The following is a 19051-nucleotide window of genomic DNA, read 5'->3' as shown; positions in this document are numbered from 1 at the left end:
CCTCAGGACTCAGCCCCAATGCCACCTCCCAGGAGAGACCTCCCCTGACCCTCGTCTCCGTCTAAAACAGCCCGCCTCTCTTCCTCCTTCCCCTCCCCGGCCCTTCCCACGACCCGATGCACCGCGTCTGCTTCGTTAGCGTCTCGGTTTTGCGCCCTTTGGCCGCGGGTCTCCCGGGCGCGTCCCTCCGCCTCGTCTCGGCCGCAGCCGGGCCGCCACCGCCACCCGCCCCCAGCTCGGCGTCGCCGCGTCCCGCCCTCCGGGGCCCCCGCCTGCTGCCGGGCGTGCCCGGGCGGGCTGGCGCGGGGGCGGGCCGGTCGGGCGGGCGGCCGGGGCGGGCGCGGGGCCGGGGCCGGGGCGCCGCGCGGGCGCCATGGAGGGGCTGCGGCGGGGCCTGTCGCGCTGGAAGCGCTACCACATCAAGGTGCACCTGGCGGACGAGGCGCTGCTGCTGCCGCTCACCGTGCGGCCGCGGGACACGCTCAGCGACCTGCGCGCGCAGCTCGTGGGCCAGGGCGTGAGCTCCTGGAAGCGCACCTTCTACTACAACGCGCGGCGGCTGGACGACCACCAGACGGTGCGCGACGTGCGCCTGCAGGACGGCTCGGTGCTGCTGCTCGTCAGCGACCCCAGGTGGCGGGGCGCGGGCGCGGCGGGGGGCCTGCGCGGGGTCCCGCGCGCGCGCGGAGGGGGGGCTGCGGCGGCGGGGCGGGGGGGCAGGGGTGCGGCGAGGCGAGAAGGGTTGGGGGGGCGGGGCGCGGCTGGGGTCCGGGGTGGGGGAAGGCGGGAGGGCGGGGCGGCGGAATGGGGTGGGATGGCGGCAGCCCAGGGCCCGAGCTCCGGCTCCTCTCCGAACCGGCTGGGAAGAGACTGGAGACAGGCAGGGAGAGGCCTGGGGCGGCTGGCTCGCCCCCCACCACCCCTGCCTCATTCCTTCTCGTTTGCTCTGCCCCCTCTCCTTGCCCTGTCCGGTCTTTCGTAGGGTCCCTCTGTCTCAGCCCCTGCCCCGCTCAGTGGTGCTGTCCCTGTTTATTTCATTTCCGGTCACTCCTCCTGTGTCTGTGTCTCTGTCCGTTGCTGTCTGTGTTGCTTTCCTTTGTCTCTCTGAGTCGCTCTGCCTTCTCCTCCCTTCTGTCTCCCTCCCCAGTCCGGTCCTGAGGCTCTGATCTGGCCACGTGAGGTTTCCAAAGAGGTCCCAGTGGCCAAGGTGGCGCTGGAGGGGCATGTCTCTGCCCCAGGGGGGGTCTGTGGAGAGCACGGGGGAGAGGCCGGGGACAGCTCTGGGGAAGGCTGGAGGCCAGCCTATGGCCAGCCTGGTATTGAGGTGGTGGCAGTGGGCAGGGGAGGGACCCGAACCAGGATGTGTAACTCTAGAGTTCATGGGGGTCGCACTCCCTGGGTTTGGCCCTTAAGGCTTGATCTGCCAAGCCTGGGGTGATGTTTGGAGAGCAGGAGGCTGGGGGTGGGGTGGGAGGGCTGCCTCCCCTGGCCCTCTGGAAGGAGGCTGTCAGGCGGTGGGATGATTTGGGACTGCAGGGGTGAGAGTTGTCATTTCCTAATTTTTTAAAATGTTATTTATTTATTTAAACATAACTTGTTTCTTCCATCTATTTTTTAAAGATTTTTCTTTATTTATTTGACAGAGAGAGATCACAAGTAGGCAGAGAGGCAGGCTGAGAGAGAGGAAGGGAAGCAGGCTCCCCGCTGAGCAGAGAGCCCGATGCGGGGCTCGATCCCAGGACCCTGGGATCATGACCTGAGCTGAAGGCAGAGGCTTAACCCACTGAGCCTCCCAGGACCCTGGGATCATGACCTGAACCGAAGGCAGAGGCTTAGCCCACTGAGCCACCCAGGCCCCCTGAGAGTTGTCATTTTTAGAAAAAGATTTATTTATTTATTCATGAGAGAGAGAGAGAGAGCCAGCGAGAGCAGAGCAGGGTGAGGGTCAGAGGGAGAAGGAGAAGCAGACTCCCCACTGAGCAGAGAGCCTGACATGGGCTTGAGCCCAGGACCCAGGGATCGTGACCAGATGCTTAACCGACTGAGTCACGCAGGCGTCCCCAAGAGTTGTCATTTTTTAAAAAAGATTTATTCATTTTTTTGAAAGAGAGAAAGAGAAAGAGTTGGGGTGGGAAGGGCACAGGGAGAGGGAGAGAGTTCTAAGCATACGCCATGCTGATCACGGAGCCCGACTCGGGGCTCAATCCCACAACCCCAAGACTGCGACCCCAGCCAAAACCAAGAGTCCGACGCTCAACATACTATAGCACCCAGGCGCCCCGAGAGTTGTTATTTTATTTTTTTTAAAAGATTTTATTTATTTATTTGACAGAGAGAGATCACAAGTAGGCAGAGAAGCAGGCAGAGAGAGGGGGGAAGCAGGCTCCCCGCCGAGCAGGGAGCCCGACGTGGGGCTTGATCCCAGGACCCTGAGATCATGACCTGAGCCGAAGGCAGAGGCTTAATCCACTGAGCCACCCAGGTGCCCTATTTTATTTTATTTTTAAGATTTTATTTATTTATTTGACAGAGAGAGACACAGCAAGAGAGGGAACACAAGCAGGGGGAGTGGGAGAGGGAGAAGCAGGCTCCCCCACTGAGCAGGGAGCCCGAGGCGGGGCCCGATCCCAGGACCCTGGGATCACGACCCGAGCCGAAGGCAGATACCCAATGACTGAGCCAACCAGGCACCCAAAGAGTTGTTAATTTAAACAGGGCTGTAGGGACAGCTTCACTTACACGATGACAGTTTCAGTAAATTCCTAATGGAGGTGAGGGAGGGAACGAAGTGGATATGTTGGGGGCGAATGGTCTGGGCAGAGGGCACAGTCGGTGCAAAGACCCTGGGGGAGAAGCAGGCGTGGTGTGTTAGAGCAGTGAGGAGGCACGTGTGACTGGAGCAGAGTGAGGGGGAGAGAGGGAGGAGAGGAAGGTGGGGAGGGGACAGGGCAGGGAATGCAGGGCTTTGGGGGCCCATGAGGAGGACTTTTACCCTGAGGAAGGTGGAGCCATGGAGGGCTGTGGGCAGAAGGCAGGGCATAACTCAGGAGCTCACAGGTGCCCTCTTGTGGCCAGTGTGGGGAGGACAGACTGGGGGGTGGTGGATGGCAGAAGCCTGGGAAGCAGAGCAGAGTTCCAGGACAGCAATGGCAGAGACTGAAACAGGATTGGGCCAGCTCTCTAGGCAGGGACATGCCTCAGGGCCTTTACACTGGCTGTTCCAGCCGGCCTGGAACGCTTTCCACCTTCCTTCCTCCCTCGCTCAGCTCTTTCGGGCCTTTGTTCAGATAACATCACAATGCAATCTTCCCAGACCACCCCGTTTAACACTGCGCCCTGCTGACGTGCCTTAACCTTTGTCCCTAGCACTCACCAGGAGCCGACTTATGTTTCATTCATTTTTTCACCCCATGTCCTCCCCCTGGACTGTAAACTCTCTGAGGGCACTCACTGCTGTCTTCCCAGTACAGTGCCTGGCATGTAGTAGGTCCTCAGTAAATATTTGTCCAATGTATTGTTTCTGGAGGTTGGGGCTGCTTAGAACACTTTCCTGGAGCTCTAGCGGTTCCTGGAAGTGGGGGGAGGGTCTCAAGGCCGGAAGTGAGTCGAGCAGGTGCTGGAAGATGCATTGGCCGGCAGGGAGTGGATCAGGCATTGAGTGCCGAGGGGAGGGCTGCATCTGGCCTGCAACCTGGGTCGTTCGCCCCTGTCCTTCAGGTAGTTGGAGGAGGTGGAGTCATGACCCAGGGGACCGGAGGTGCTGGCTGAAGGAGCGGGCTGGGGCTGGGGGCACCTTCCGGAGGCACCTCCCAGGAGCCCTGACATCACTCTGGGTAAGTCTCTTCTTCTTCTTTCTTTCTTTCTTTCTTTCTTTTTTTTTTTTAAAGATTTGTTTTAAGTAATCTCTACACCCCACGTGGGGCTCAAATCACAACCTTGAGATCAAGAGTCCCATGCTCTACCAACAGAGCCAGCCAGGCGTCCCTTAAGTCTCTAGTACTTCTAATGCAGACTGTAGAGATCACAGATGTGGAAACTGAGGCCCAGAGAGGAGAAGGGACTCGCCTCTGTTGACTAGCACTGCACTCCATGCCCTGGTGATTTTTTGCCCCTTGGGTAAGAACATGGGCCTTACCTTCTCACTTACCTTTAGACTAACATTTGTCGCCCCTAACTAACAGGAGTGATGTTGTCCCGACTCGCTGTGTGACCTTGGGCAAGTCACTCCTCTCTGGGCTCTGGTACTCCTTCCCCCAGAAAGATGGGCCTTTGGTGCACAGGGTTGGTTGATTTGTGCTCTTTGCCTGCAATTCCAGAGAGCAGTCACCAGGTGGCTCCAAACAGCCGAGCTAGGCCCCCCGCCACCAGGAAGGAAGAGATGGCTCCCTGTGTCACTGTCCAAGTCAGGGATCTGGGGACAAGGGGAAAAGGAAAGCTGGCGTTTCACCCTTCCCCGGGCCTGGCTTGAAATTGTTTTATTTCCTCCTTGCTGCCGTTGCAAATTCTGGGCTCCTGGGGTGCTCGGTGAAGTACTGGCCTGACCTCCCGACCAGCTGCTGCCTTGGACACGCCCCCCGGAGTCCCAGGCCCGGCAGGGACCTAGCATGTACCTGCTCAGGCCCAGCCAGCAGGGGGGAGTCTGCGTGACCCTGAGGCTGTGGCTGACCCCGCAGGACCTTCAGTGCCCAGTCTGCAGTGGGAGCCGGCGTGCGCCGGGAACCGTGTGCAGCCAGGGGATATGACATGAAGAGAGGCGCAGAGGGGAGAGGAGAGGACCTTAGGGACATCATCCCTCCCGCCTTGTACATTCTCTGGGCCACACCTGTGTCCGGGCTGCGCCCCCTTCCTGACGCACCTTCCACACTCCTGTCTGCCACTCCAACGCATCTGGGATTCCAGCCTCCTCCAGGAAGTCTTCTGGGATTCCCTCCTCACCAGCCAGTGAGCACTTTGTCCTCTGTGGGGCCCCCACGAGCCTCCTCTACTGTGAACTGCCTTGACTAGGGGAGGGGGGAGTGCAGCCAATTACTGATGCAAGTTCCAATGACTACAGGGGGAGACTGGGGGACCCAGCCCTCCCCCAGCTCTCCAGCGTCCCACGATGCCTCCAGCCCCAAACACACCCCCATTCTGTGCCTGTGCCCACTCCTTTGTCTGTGTCCTCATCCCCTAAACCCCTATGTGGGGTCTCCTGGTTGGGTCTGAAGGGCCCTGTGTAAGTGGGCAGGGCCGGAGGAGCCGGTTGGTGTCCAAAGAGCCATGGGGCACGGGCGGCGATCTCAGGGACATTGCGGGCAGTGTGTCGCGGCAATTCTGGGGACGAGACCCGCAGGTTAGACCTCTGCCCTGCTCTGCGTGCTGTTGGGACCTGGGAGGGTTGCGGGAGGTGAGGGGGCCGGCACACTCCCTCGAGGGCGGTGTGCGCGGTCCAGGTGCCGGCCTGGTGCAGGGCAGAGGCGCGGGAGCCTGGGAAGAAATAACGTTTTGATTAAGAGTGGTGTTGGCCGCAGGGCGCTGAGTGTGGACACGTGGGTAATCAATAGGGTCCGCGGGGAGAGCCAGGCTCGGACTGCCCGCCCATGCTGTGGCGGGGATGGTGCCAGTTGGTCCGGCCTTGCTCCCCTGCCCTCTGAGTCTTAGGCGCTGGGGTACAGCGTGGGTGACCTGGGTTCCACCTGTCTTTGTTCCCCCTGGTGCCCAGTCCGCCCTGGTGCCCAAGTCCAAGACCAGGTACCTCAAGACCTCCGTGCCTGTTCCTTGGGGTTTCTCTTAGGTCAGGGCTTCCAGTTCCCACTTTTGTGATGGGTAAACTGAGGCCGCAGCTCCTTGCAGGGAACCCTTGGGGCCAGCAGAGGGAAGAAGCCCAGACTCCTGCGGATCCACATGTCAGTAAGCTACACAGGTGTCTGGCACAGGCCCACAGACAACTCTGTGCACATGTGGGGGCCTGCCCAGAAAGTGGGGTTCCATGACGGTCACCCAGCTCCATCCCTCAGTCCCTACTACCTGCTAAAGTTGAGAGGGTTTACTTCAGGCGGTTCTAACTACAAACTGCTGCCTGCCCCATGGTGGTGGCCGGGATTATGACACATTTCACAGATGGGGTGTGCAAGGTCATCCTTCTCCGGGCTGCTGAACAGAGGGGCCCCAGCCCCTGCAGGGTCCCTGATGGAAGAAGGAGAGGGATTCCTGCTTCTTGATTGAGGGTAGAGGCAGGGGGGTGGGGGAGGCATTTCAGGCCCTTTTTGACATTTAACAAACACTATGCAAATCATATGCAAATCACCACCCATTTCTTAAGGCTCGACAGCCCAGGCGTGCACTGAAATAATAATGTTGGACCTGTCCATTGGTGTTTGCCTGGAGGAGGAATATAGAGCTTCTCCTTCCCCCTCCCTCCCTCCCTCCTTTCTTCCTTCCCTTCTCCCCCTCCTTCCCTTTATTCCCTTTACTGCTTTTCTTCCTGTACTTGGTTCCTAGGAGGCCTCCCAGTCCCGAGGTGAATGGAAAAAGCAACGAAAGTGGCTCCCAGCATTCCCATCTTCCAGATGAGATACAGGGAGGCCCAAGTCTGGCCTGAGGTCCCAGGGCCACATGAAAGTGGTGGCCTGGCAGGGCTTGGCAGAGCCCAGGGAAGTCATCCTGGAGGGTTTTGGCCTCAAATGGCAGGCTGCCCCGAGCTTGGATCTGGAGAACTTGGACTTGACAGACTGTGTTTCCCCAGTCCTGCTTTCTCCCGCTACTCCATAAGCATGTTTTTTGAATTCTGGCCACTGCCAGGTTGCACGCCCTACCCTCTCTCTTTGGCAAACTCTTATTCATCCCTCAAAGCCCAGCTGCAATGCCCTCTTCTTCACGCAGGCATTTCTGATACTCCAAGAAGAGCCTCCACTTCCCTCTGGGCTTCGGTTACACTAAACCCTCTATGGTCCGGCCCTGACTTCTTGAGGGGGCCACAGCATCCCTGCCCACTGGGCTCAGTTCTGGCCCCTGCCTGGTTATGACACGGCTCAGTGTGAGCTCTTCAGTGGCCCCGTGGGCCTGTGGGTCCTGCAACCTCCATTCTTGCTGGCTCAGTCCCGACGCAGGCAACTGGGCGGTGTTTTGGCCCTCCCAGCCTGAGGAGTGGAGCCTGGGGCCCAGGTCAGGACCAGGTATAGAAGGGCTGTCTTCAAGTGCGTATGAATAAAAGATTAAGTATTTCTTTTTTTTTTTTTTAAGATTATTTATTTATTTATTTGACAGAGAGAGAGAGAGAGAGACAGTAAGAGAGGGAACACAAGCAGGGGGAGTGGGAGAGGGAGAAGCAGGCTTCCTGCAGCCCGGGTATCATGACCTGAGCTGAAGGCAGACGCTTAACGACCAAGCCACCCAGATGCCCCAGATTAAGTGTTTCAAAACAGAATCAAGTTCAAGCTCCCTAACTCGGCCTTTGGTCTTCCTTCTGCCTGGGTGAGCGCCTCTTCCCACATGCGGGCTCTGCCCTCCACAGGAAATCTTTTCCCCTGACTCCTACTCTGGCTGACCCCAACCCGCCCCTCCCCTCTTTGGGCTGTGAAATAGAGGAAGCCTGCCTCCGCCCCCCCCCCACGGTTCCCCCTGCCCCCGAGGCGACTGGGGCTCCTGGCTCCACCCCTGGAGCAAGTCTGGGCTGCAAGGAGTTTCAAGTGAAACTTGGAGGCCACTGTCTCTTCCTGGGGCCCAAGGCGTCCTGGGGAGGGGCGCCTCCTGCCTCCCGCCTCCCCTCCAGGCTGCCCACTTGGTTTGGGCTCCCAGAACCCTGGGGGTGGGGGGCGGTTCCTGGGTGGCACGTAAATCCAGGTGTTTCCCAGAGGAGGCATCGGCGGCTTAGCCAGAAACTGCCAGCACCCAGACTTGCTGATTCCATCCTTCTCTGCCTCACTCTCTTCCTCCGTGATTCCAAGCCAGGTCATGGCGTTCTCTGTCTCTGCTCACTTGTTCCCTGGGCATTTGGAGTGTCCTCTGTGTGCCTGGCCCTGGGCTGGCTGCTGGAGATACCAAGACAGACCCTGCTCTGGCTGCCACAGAGAGTGGGACAGGTTGGCGCCAAAGCACCCAGCTGAGGGGTGAGAGGGCCCCAGGAAGGGGACATTTTCTGTAATTCACACAAAGGCCAAGACACCCACCTGAGCACCGTCACGAGGCTGGAGGTTCAGCAGAAGACCCATGATGCTGCAGGGCGGAGGCTGCTCCTGGGCTCCCGGAGACCCCTTCTGTGGGCCTCAGTTCTCCCACCTGTTCAAGGAAGCAGGGGTGTCCGGTGGCTGCCCCAGGTGCTGCTTGCATGGTATAGGCTATTTGTTGGGAGAGAAATCCTGACTCACCCCTGCACTCAAATGGGTTTGAAAGAATCCTCCACGGGGGACAGAGCTGCAAGAAGAAACGAAAGAGAAAATCACAGGACCAGCTGCCCAGCCTGCCACGTGACTCACCGGGGGTGGAAGCGGCCTCACCACCATGCCCCAGAACATCCGGGAAACTTGCCTGTCTCTTTCTCTGAGGGTCCCTGGCACCCACTGAAGGCTGCTGGCCTCCGCATGAGGGCTCCAGGCCTGGCTCTGAGGGCTCCTGACTCGACACTGACCTTCCACCAGTGCTCTGAGCTCCAGACCCACGCATCCTCTTGCTGGTTCCCACGTGGGAGAAACTTCTGGCCACAGGGCCTTTGCATGTGCTGTTTCTCTGTAGGCAGCACCCTCTCCCATCCTCACCTTCCACCTTCTGATTTGCACATTCAATGTCACTTCCCTGAGGAGGCCCTAAACAAGTCATGTCCCCCCAGTTTTGCATTCTCACATCACTCTGTTCTTTACCTTGGTAGCATTAATTATTTATATTATTACTTATTCAGTGTGTATTTTCTCCACCAGCCTGTGGGCACTGTGAAGGCTGGGATGGGTCTCATCTGGTCACTGCTGGATCGCACATTTAACAACCCAGTATCGGGGGTGGCGAGCCAGGAGCACCCCCCCTTCCCCAGGCTCAGTGCGGGACCCCTTCCCCAGTTGCTGTCACCACTGTGTCCAACTCCAGGCGACCAAGGGGCACAGAAACTTGGGATTAGGATTCCATGCACTCCGGTTCCTGCCATTGTGATAAATGGGGAAAACTCAGAATGAATTATTGACTGCCCCGCCGAACTGGTCTGATCTGGACAGATAGAGTGTCCTGGCCCCCATGTGTGCTCAACATCCCTCAGGAGTTTCCAAGAGGTTGAGAGGCAGCTGGCTGGGGGATGGGGTTCGGGTAGGGGGGAGGCCCAGAATGCCGTGGAGCCAGGTGGACCTGGGTGCAAAGCCTGCCTCTGCTGGGCTCTTTTGGGGGAACTCACTTTTCTTCGCTGAGTCTTTGTTTTTCTCTTTTGCAAAAAGGTAGAGGGATCCTTGTCTGTTGGGTGAATCTGTGGCAGGAATCACCTTGGATTAACAGAGGGTGGCACACAGTCATTATATAATAAATATTGCAGAATCTGTGATGTGTCTCTGGAGTCCTAATTCTTCCTCCCTGACCCTGGCAGAATAAAATGGGGTCAGTGTGGGAGGCCAACAGCTTACCCACAGGTGGCTCTGTCTCCCTTAGCCAGTGAGCCATGGCGGATAGAAAATACAGGTCCGTGTTGTAAGACCTGATCCAAGACAACAACCACAAAGGAGCAACTGTCTCGACTTACTACTTCCTTCTCCTTTAGATTCCTGAGGGCCAGACCCCACTGCAAGGGCACAGCGTCCCCTGGTGGGCCATGAGTCAGAATTCAAATACCCAGTGTTGTCTGGTAGAAAGATCATGGAAACCACATATGTAATTTAAAACTTTCTAGTAGCCATGAGAAAAAGGTAAAAAGAAACAGGTGAAATTAATTTTAATATGTTTTATTTAACTCAATACAGCCAAAATATCATTTTAACAGGCAATCAATATAAAAACCTGTTCAGGAGCTATCTTAACTTTTTTATTCATACCAAGTTTTTGGGTTTTTTTTTAAGGATTTATTTATTGGGGTGCCTGTGTGGCTCAGTTGGTTAAGCGTCTGCCTTCCACTCAGGTCATGATCCCGGGGTCCTGAGATCGAGCCCCACATAAGGCTCCCTGCTCAGCAGGGAGTTTGCTTCTCCCTCTCCTTCTGCTGCTCCCCCTGCTTGTGCCCACTCTCTCTCTTTCTGTCAAATAGATAAATGAAATCTTATTTTTTAAAAGATTTTATTTATTTATTTGACAGAGAGAGATCACAAGTAGGCAGAGGGGCAGGCAGAGAGAGAAGCGGAAGCAGGCTCCCCGCTGAGCAGAGAGCCTGATGCGGGGCTCGATCGCAGGACCCTGAGATCATGACCTGAGCCGAAGGCAGGGGCTTAACCCACTGAGCCACCCAGGTGCCCCAATAAATGAAATCTTTTTTTTTTAAAGATTTTATTTATTTATTTGACAGATAGAGATCACAAGTAGGCAGAGAGGCAGGCAGAGAGAGAGAGAGAGGAGGAAACGGGCTTCCCGCTGAGCAGAGAGCCTGATGTAAGGCTCGAACCCAAGACCCTGGGATCATGACCTGAGCCAAAGGCAGAGGCTTTAACCCACTGAGCCACCCAGGTGCCCCCCCAATAAATGAAATCTTAAAGAAATATATTTATTTGGGGAGGTGAGGTTGGGGGGAAGGATCAGAGGGAGGAGAGAATCTCAAGCAGATGCCCACTGAGCTCAGAGTCCTATGTGGGGCTTGATCTCAAGACCCCAGAGATCATGACCTGAGCCAAAATCAAGAGTCAGCCACCCAGGCGCCCCATCATTCCAAGTCTTTAGAAACCGATGTGTGTTTTGTACTTGCAGAACAGCTCACTGTGAACTAGTCCCGCTTTAAATGTCAGAGGCTCACATGCTGGACAGTACAGAATCAGGCACAAGGTTATATCACCCCTGTAGACTAGCGGGGTCCCCTCTGCTCCGGTTCCCCCATCTTCCACCTGTGCAGTCTCTCTTCCCGCAGCAGTCACTAGAGGGAGGCCGTGAGCACCGGCGGTCCCCTTCCTCCCCTGCCCACAGAACCCCCTTTGATCTGGTTGCCCTTGGGGGCAGGTCCTGTGGGAGCCTTGGGGGCCACGGGGAGGGTTTGGAATTTAACCTCAAGGGAGGTGGGGCCCTGGAAGGCTGTCAAGGGTTCAAATCCTGCCTCTGCCTTCTCTTAACCGGGTGACCTGAGGCCAATGACTTGCCCTTCTGGGCCTCGGTTTCCCCTCTATGAAATCGGTCCAGTGGTAGGCCATCTTCTGACAATGGTGAGGTTCCAATTAGCTCCCGGCCACAGGATGCTAACTCAGGAGCTCCCGCCTCCCTGCAGCTGTCATGAGCGGGATTAAGGTCGGCCAAGAGAGGCACCAGCCTCTGTACCAACTTAGCGGTACCACCAAACTCAGTCATGTAACGGAACTCTACGTTTTTTTTCCAAGGTGTATTTATTTGTCTTAGAGAGAGAGAGAGTGCATAAATGGCGGGGGCAGAGAGAGAGGGAGAGAGAGAATCTCAAGCAGACCAAGCACATAGAGCCCGCCCCAGGGTCCCAAGACCCTGGGATCATTACCTGAGCCTCAACCAAGAGTCAGAAGCCTAACCGACTGTGCCACGGAGGGGCCCTGGATAAATACTATTTTAACACCATATTTAAAAAAATGCAATAAATGCAGGGTTGCCTGGGGGGACTCAGTCGGTGGAGGGTATGCCTTGGGTTCAGGTCATGATATTGGGGTCCTGGGAGCGAGTTCACCAGAGGCTCCCAGCTCCCGGCTCAGCAGGACGTCAGCTTCTCTCTCTCCCTCTACCCCTCTCACACCCCCTGCCATGCACGGTCAATCTCTCTCTCGAATACATAAATTTAAAAAAATACAATAAATGCAGAAACAGATACAGTGAACAAAGTATCGAAGTGTGAAACTTTGCCAGGCTCTGACCCTGCGCTGGCTCTACTCTGCCTCACTCGCCTCACCCATTCCTGCGACGGCTGTACCTGGGAGGCCCTGCCTCTGCCCAGCGTCCCCTCCCAGCAGTAAAAGCTTCTGATTAAACGTTAATTCTCCGTGATTAAGCCCAGGGATCTGGGGGCCCAGCAGCACGGCAGGAGGGAGGCCCTGGCAGGGGCAGGCCAGGCTGGGCCTCCCTGGGGGAGAGGGAAGACCGGGAGGGAGGCCGCTGAGTGGCTGGAGCGGAAGCCCGAACTTAATGAGCCCCTCAGGATTAATTACGGGTCCAGGAGCAGGCTGAGAAATCTATTAGCCGAGCGGTTCCTGACGCAAGGCTTCCCTCCTTCCCTCCTTCATCACTTTTTCTCTAAAACTCCTCCCCATTCTTTCCCAACAAAATATATTTATTTTAAAAATGCACCGTTATATCCTACCATGAAATCGCAGATATATATTTTTTTGAGTGAAGTAAATGGTATATATAAATTTGGGAGGATAGACATTGAAATGAATATATAACTGTTAAAAAATGATCTGCGTGGTCCTGTTTGGAACCGTAGTAACAACAGCCACCTTGCAAGTACTTGAGTTTGTGCTGAGTGTTTACACACTTCTCTTCACTCATCTCTTCGTCACAATAGCTCTGGGGGCGAAAGCTGTTATTACCTCCACTTTGCGAGTGCTCGTCTGACTCTAGGATCTGTGTTCTTGAGCGCCGCTGTCTGCATCAGGGTGGGTTCTGACTTGAGAGCTTGTCCTGCGAAGCCCCGCCAGGCTGCTCTATCCAGGCGAGCCACTTCGGGTTCTAGATGAGACCAGAATTTGTGATTTTTTTTTTTTTTTCTTTCTGCCTCCAAACATTTGCCTTGGCTGTTTGCTCCAGCAGGAATGGCTTTCCTTCCCATGTGTGAAGCCCCCTTGGTCTTCAAAACTCAGGGTCTAGGTCTGCAGGAGGCTTTCTTTGTGAACCCCACACTGAAGCTTTACCCACTCCATGGCGGGGCACCCCATCTTCCTCTGCCCAGCCTGACCACTTGGGCTGGGAGTCTCTGGCTGGTTTGGCTCCCCCAGCTTGGGGACCCCTCCAGGGCTGGGTCTCCAGGCCAGCTTGGCCCAGACCAGGTAGGATTTCAGTAGTGGGGGGGGGGGCACTCATGGGCTCTTGGAGTCTGTGGGGACCTAGAGGAGCCATGAGTGAGGAAATCGTAATAGAGGCAAAGGCTGATTCTAATCGATTTTTCTCAGGGAGGGTGGCAGTGGTCCTCACACTCACAATGGCTGCAGACGGGGCTTGGGGGCCGGGGCGGAGGGGCCCCTGCTCGCCCTTCTCCCTCCCTCCAAACACTATCATCCTTCCATTTCACAGGAGCGGAAACAGGATGGGAGCGAACCAGTGACACGTCTGAGTCACACGCGGGGGCCTGGGCAGCGGGCCTGGAGGCTGATCTCTGACACTGTGTCATGAACCCTGGCCTCCTGGGTCCACGGCCGCTCCCCAATGTGTAGGTGGGAACACTGAGGCACTGAGAGGCAAGCCCGCCTCGCTGAGGTCCCTCGGCTGGTCCTGGGGGTGGAGCTGGGGACAGTCCCGCTGTCGGATCTGGTAGGGGGATCTGGAAGCAAGGTGGAAGGGTGAGGTTAGGGCAGGGCTGGGGGGGCGTGTCCACTGGGGGCCGCGGCCCCGCGCCTCCCGGTCCCTTCCGCGTCTCCACCTCCATCTCCCGCCTGTCGCCTGTCTGCCGGCGGGTGGGGGAGATTTCAGCATTTCCTGGCGTCGAGGGAGTGAGTGACTGGCTCAGGGCGGGGCAAGGTGAGCCCAGCGTGAGGGCCCGCCGGTCCCCGCGGTGCAGGTCCAAGCCTTGTCCTCCCTCTCTCGGCCCCGCCCCTCGACCTCGCCCCGCCCCGCCCCGCCCCTCTCGGCGCCCCACCCGGCGCTCTGTCCCCCGCGCTCCGCGTGCTCGGGAAGGGGTGCGTGACTAAGAGCCGTCCTAACGGTGGAAACTCGGGGGTGTCAGCCGGCAGCCCGAGCGGTGGGTTCCCAGGAAGGGGCCGTGCGCAGACGGCTTTGCTGAGCCGGGGTGAGGCTTCACCCCTTCGGCTGGGTCTGCTGAGCTCAAGGGCCAAGGCTGCTCCCACGCCTGGAGAGCCCTCGGGACACACGCGCACACACACGCTCACGTGGGCACACGCGTGCCCCTACCGTGGCCACGCAGACGCCCTGCCTAGCCCGGTGCCGTTCGCGCTCCTCCCCCGGCCCCGCACGGCAGCCCCGCCCTCTGCCGGCTGCCAGGGAACAGTTAGTGTCGGATACGCGCCTGCCACCCCTCGACGGCGGCCTCATGTTTAATTCATCTCCGGGCTAATTACAGCCGGGCTGGGGGAGGGGCACGGCAACCTTGGCCTCCCCTCCCCCGCCCTTCCTGCTGCCGGGGTGATGGGGGGATCAGTGGGGTGGGGGCGGGATGCAGTTTCGGGCTTTGTGTCCCCCTCTTCGCCCCCAGTCGGAGGCCCGGGAGTCAGCCCCGCAGCTCCTCTTCTCAGGGAGCATCTTTGGAGGCAAAGCTAATGGCAAAAACCGTAGCTCAGGACGGGCGGGATGGTGGGAAAGGGGCCCACTGTATGCCGGCCTCAGGAGGCTCCCTTCCCTCCCTCCCCTGCTCGGAAGAACAGGTTATTACTATCTTCCAGGTGGGCCCACCAAGGCTGGCGGTCCCTCCGCACAGGGCAGGTGCCGAGAGAGATTGATCGCGGACACTTAAAATCAGTTTGCAGCTCTCGGAAGACGTTACCCACTTTGACTTGACTGCCGCTCTCCTTGAGTGTGTCCTGGGGGCCAGGCCGGTTCAGAGCAGCTCTCGTGATGGTCACCAGGCCAGGATTAGGGTAAGATTGAACTTAAGCAGGTGCCAACAAGCCCAGTCAGCAAGGGAACTACTATTTTAAGTCATGTTTGCAAAAATTCAAACCAATGCAAGAAAGAGTCCACGCAGAATAAAACAGCCAACGTTAAGGGCAGGCGGGTAGGTCCCTGCATTGGTCGGACATGTAGGAGTGTTCTGGTGGTCCCCACAGCCCCCCGGGAGGTGGGACTGTGGTCATCGATACCCCACTTTATAGATGGGGAAACAGGGGGGAGGACCTTGGTGGGGGTATGCTCTTGGCCTATCTGACGCCCTGCCTGCCCTCCCCACCTCTTGGCCCAGGTGGGGCCTGGACCTCCCCCAGCTTGGACCCCTCCATCCTGGCTCCCAGCTTGGCACCGTCTCCTTGCCTGAGCAACACTGCCTCAAAGAACTATGGGTACGAGCTGCCGGTGGGGGTCCGTGTGCCACAGACCCATGCCCTCCACCAGAGCTTTCCGGCGTCAGCATCCCACAAGTCGCTGCTCCTTGGCCAGGCCTCGATGTCCTCATTTGTCCCATGTGGGAGTGAAGCCTCTCACCTCCGGATTCCCATAAATCAAGGTGGGGCTAAAAAGCAGGTCCCCACCTGCCTCAGAAGCCACCATTTGCGAGGCATTCCTTGGCGGATAAACACAAACCCGCCAGGTTCCACTTGAAATATCTGTGCCTGCCCTTCGGGGGGGTGGGGGGTGGGTGGGGGGTGGCTTAGGGCTAAGTCGGTTTTCAGCAGGCCTGGGCTCAAATCCCAGCTCTACCGCCTGCAAGCTGCGTGACTTTGGACAGACCGTTTAACCCCTCCCGAATATGCCCTGGAGTCAGAGTAAAATTAATGTGTGGAACGCTTAGGGCCATGCCAGGCATACAGTAGGCGCTCAATGAGTGCCTGGAATCACGGAGACCAGGCGCTGGGCTCTGCCCCGAGCTCCCAGCACCCGGGTCCCCCACAGTCCTAGCAGGTGAGCCCGTTTCAAAGACGAGAAGCCGAGGCTCCAAGCAGGGTGGGGGCGGGCTGGAGGTCGACTGCCGGGAGCGGGGCCCGGGCGGCGCGGGAGCAGGAGAGGCGGCGCGGAGGGCGCGCGGGGGCCCCGCCCGGAGGTGGCCGCGCGGGCCGGGACCGGGACCGCGCTCTCGGCGGCGCTGAGCGTTTCCATGGCAGCCTGGCGGGAGCCGGCCGGAGCGATTAGGCGTCCCGAGGAGCTGCTGCTAAAAATAGCGCGCGCCGCACCGGGCTCATTAGCCGCTGGGCTTTCGGCTGCCAGGTACCCCCTCCCGGCCCGCCTTCCCGCTCGCAACGGGAGCAGCGACCCCGGGCGGGGACGCACGGCCGGGTCTTGGGCCAGCTCCCGCCTGCCCCGGCCTCCAGGCGGGGCCCCCAACCCTGCCCCCTCCGGGCAATCGGCCCCCAAGCCAAATCTGATCTCACTGCCCGCCCCCCCCACCGCCTTAAATCTACGTCCTTGGATCCCCATTGCCCTCAGCTCTCGTTACCCCCTGGGTCCACACCCCCAGCTCTGGCGGCCTCTGCGGGGCTCACACTCACCGCACCCACCTCTGCTCCTGCTCTTGCCTCCGCGTGGGTCCCGCTGCCTTCTCCCCTTTGCGTCACCTCCTCCGGGTAGCCCAGGGCCCAGCCCAGCTCGGGGGGCCTCTTCTGGGCGCCTCACCGCAGCTCCGACAGGAGACACGAACCCGCGAGCTCTTAGAGGGAGGAGAAGAGGCTGCTTTGGTCCTGTGTTGGCAGAAGGACATGGTACGCAGCCATTTTTCAGAGTTTGGGCCATGAAGGAGGGGATGAAATGACCCAGCCCTGACGCAGGGGTTTGGGGGGGGGGGGATAGTGGTGGGCCTCCCAGGAAGGGATGCCCTCTGCAGAGGATGGCCTGGCTGTGTGACCCCGCCAGGCCGCTGGCTGTCTCTGGTGCACCTCTGCCTTACAGAATCATCACAGACATAGGACTTGGGGAGTGAAAGGACTTGGAGCTCAGGTCTAGTAGAGCTACAACATTTGGGAGGGGCCAGAGGGAGAGATGAAGGTAAAGAGACTGTAGGAGAGGCGGACATTCATGGAAATATCTTAGAATAAAACTAAGTCTCTTGGGGAACCAGTGGGCAGCTGCAGATGGGCCAGACTTCCCCGGGAGTCGAGGGCGACACTTTCCTGGCCGGCCACATGGTGGCACATTTGGCGGGTCCGGCTGGGTTGTAGCAGAGTCTCTGGGAAATCAGGGGGTGGAGATGGGTGATGGACGGTCTGCAGCAAGGGCCTGTTCACTGGGAGAGCAAGTCTGGGGTTTGCAATGTGGCCAGTGGTGCTGCTCAAACTACTTTGTTTTTTTAACTATTTTTTTTTTTAAGATTATTCATTTTTGTGTGAGAGAGAGAGAGAGCGTGCCCGGACGTGCAAAGGAGCATGAGCAGGGGGGAGAGACAGAGGGAGAAGTAGGCTCCCTGCTCGGCCCCAACATAGGGCTCGATTCGAGGACCCAGGGATCATGACCTGAGCTGAACATAGATGCTTAACCGACTGAGCCACCCAGAAGAACTTTTGACTATTTATTATTTGAGCTCTTTGTTGCCATGAGTCTATGACCATGTCTGTGACACCGTGAGATCATGGCTTTTGTGCGAGAGAAGCTCATCGCTCCTGTCCTCACAGTCCAGGCATCATCCCAGGCTCCACAGTGGTGGGTCCCCAGTCATCAGGAACCAGACTTTTTTTTTTTTTTTTTTTTACCTTATGGCTCCACCTCCTCAGTTGAACTTTGAACTGTGGCCCATACTGGCTGCTCCAGCTCCTGCCATCACAGCCACCTCCCAGATGAGGGGCAAGGAGGGATGGGAGAAGGGGTAGAGGAGGGCCTGTCCTTATGTTCTGAGGTTACCGCCTGGTGTTACACGCATGGCTTGTGCTCACATCCTGTTGTCCCCTATGTAGCCACATGGTCACACGGAGCTTCAAGGGAGGTTGGGCTTCAGTTGGGTGGATTCTGTTTCTAAAGGGGGAAGCAGAGAATGACTATCAAGGGCCAGCCCACAGCCTCTGCCACTGAATGGGCTGGGAAGGAAAAGTGGACATTGGTCACTGTTTCGGTGATCCTAGCAGGGCGATGCCCCTTCTCCTTGGTCTCTGGACAAGGAGACCTACATGACCCAGTCCCGTTCCCTCTCTGCCCCCCCCTTCCTCCCTCTCTCCCCCTTGCACACTGCTCCAGCCACATGAGCCTCCTCATGCTGTTCCTCCAGCATGCCGGACTCAGTCCTGCCCCAGGGCCTTTGCACAGGCCGTTCCCTCTGCCAGGGATGCTCTTCCTCCACATCTTTCCATGACTCCCCCCTTCCCTTCTTTCAGATATCTGCTCAAATGTCACCTCCTCAGAGGCCTTCCCTGAATGTCCCATTTAAAATTGCAACCTGCCCTCCCTCCCCACTTCTTGCCCCTTCCTGCGTCCTTCCCTGCCCTAATGCTCTTCCTAGCACTTTGCACTCTTGAAAGCCCTATAGATTTATTTGCTTACTGTCTGTCTTGCCCACGAGGTTCTGAGTTCGACCCAGGGAAGGGGTTTCTGCCTGTTTTGCTCACTGTCGCATTCCCAGTGCCTAGAACGGTGCCTGGCATTCAGTCGGGGCTCGGGAAATATTCTGAATGAGTACACTGAGTGAATAAAGTAGGCAAAATCGTCCTCCCTTTTAGTGACATGGAAACAGGTCCTAGGGGAAGGGTGACTCACCCAAGGTCACACGCTGATCACACACCAAAAGAGGGTTGTGTCACCTATCTGGGACCCCTTCCTCTCTGTCAACTGACCCTCTTTCTCCACCTTTGCCTTCTACACCACAAATTCCTTATCAGTTTCGGTTCTGCTTACATCTCCGGGAGCACATTTCTGTGTTTGCTGCCAAGAGCCTGGGATGACCGAAGAGGTACCCCCATCATGCCAGGCCCAGTGCCTGGTCCATCGGCTGCCCGGTCCCTTCTAGTTGCCAGAGAAGTATGAAAATATTCGTAAATCACAAATCACACCCAAAGGGCTCCTAGCCCCAGCTTTTCAAGGCATGGGATGATGAAGCGTCTTGTGGGGGAAGGAATGGGCCTGGAAGCACAGCCAAGAGGAGGCAGGTTTGGACTTCCAGCCTCCCCTCCCCCCCCCGCCATTAGATGGGGCTCCCTGCCACCCAGGACAGTGC

General features: G+C 57.8%; 1 protein-coding gene across 4 annotated transcripts; it reads left to right on the top strand.

Annotated features, from left to right (window-relative positions):
• Positions 1–340: 340 nt before the first annotated feature.
• Positions 341–8167, top strand: TINCR (TINCR ubiquitin domain containing). Of its 4 annotated transcripts, none has more exons than XR_006816387.1 (3): positions 341–633; positions 3718–3833; positions 4674–8167. XR_006816387.1 is itself a non-coding variant. In XM_045989683.1 (3 exons), the coding sequence occupies exons 1-3, from the start codon at positions 374–376 to the stop codon at positions 6550–6552; spliced, it is 444 nt and encodes a 147-aa protein (XP_045845639.1). In that variant the 5' UTR covers positions 341–373; the 3' UTR covers positions 6553–8167. The 4 variants fall into 4 exon arrangements, 2 of the variants coding, with proteins under 2 accessions (XP_045845639.1, XP_045845638.1); XR_006816388.1 differs by lacking the exon at positions 4674–8167 and adding an exon at positions 4531–4546; XM_045989683.1 differs by having other exon boundaries at positions 3722–3833; positions 6481–8167.
• The last annotated feature ends 10884 nt before the right edge of the window (positions 8168–19051 follow it).

This window comes from Meles meles, chromosome 20, assembly GCF_922984935.1.
Source record: "Meles meles chromosome 20, mMelMel3.1 paternal haplotype, whole genome shotgun sequence".
Lineage (NCBI taxonomy): Eukaryota > Metazoa > Chordata > Mammalia > Carnivora > Mustelidae > Meles > Meles meles.
The sequence above is the reverse complement of the archived record's forward strand: the minus strand, read 5'-3'. Positions and strand labels throughout refer to the sequence as shown.

Coding starts and splice junctions, on each gene's coding strand:
- TINCR (XM_045989682.1), top strand. CDS start 374: ATGGAGGGGCTGCGGCGGGGCCTGTCGCGCTGGAAGCGCTACCACATC. Junction 634..3,721: donor CTGCTCGTCAGCGACCCCAG/GTGGCGGGGCGC, acceptor TCCTTCAGGTAG/TTGGAGGAGGTGGAGTCATG. Junction 3,834..4,530: donor GAGCCCTGACATCACTCTGG/GTAAGTCTCTTC, acceptor TGCTCGGTGAAG/TACTGGCCTGACCTCCCGAC.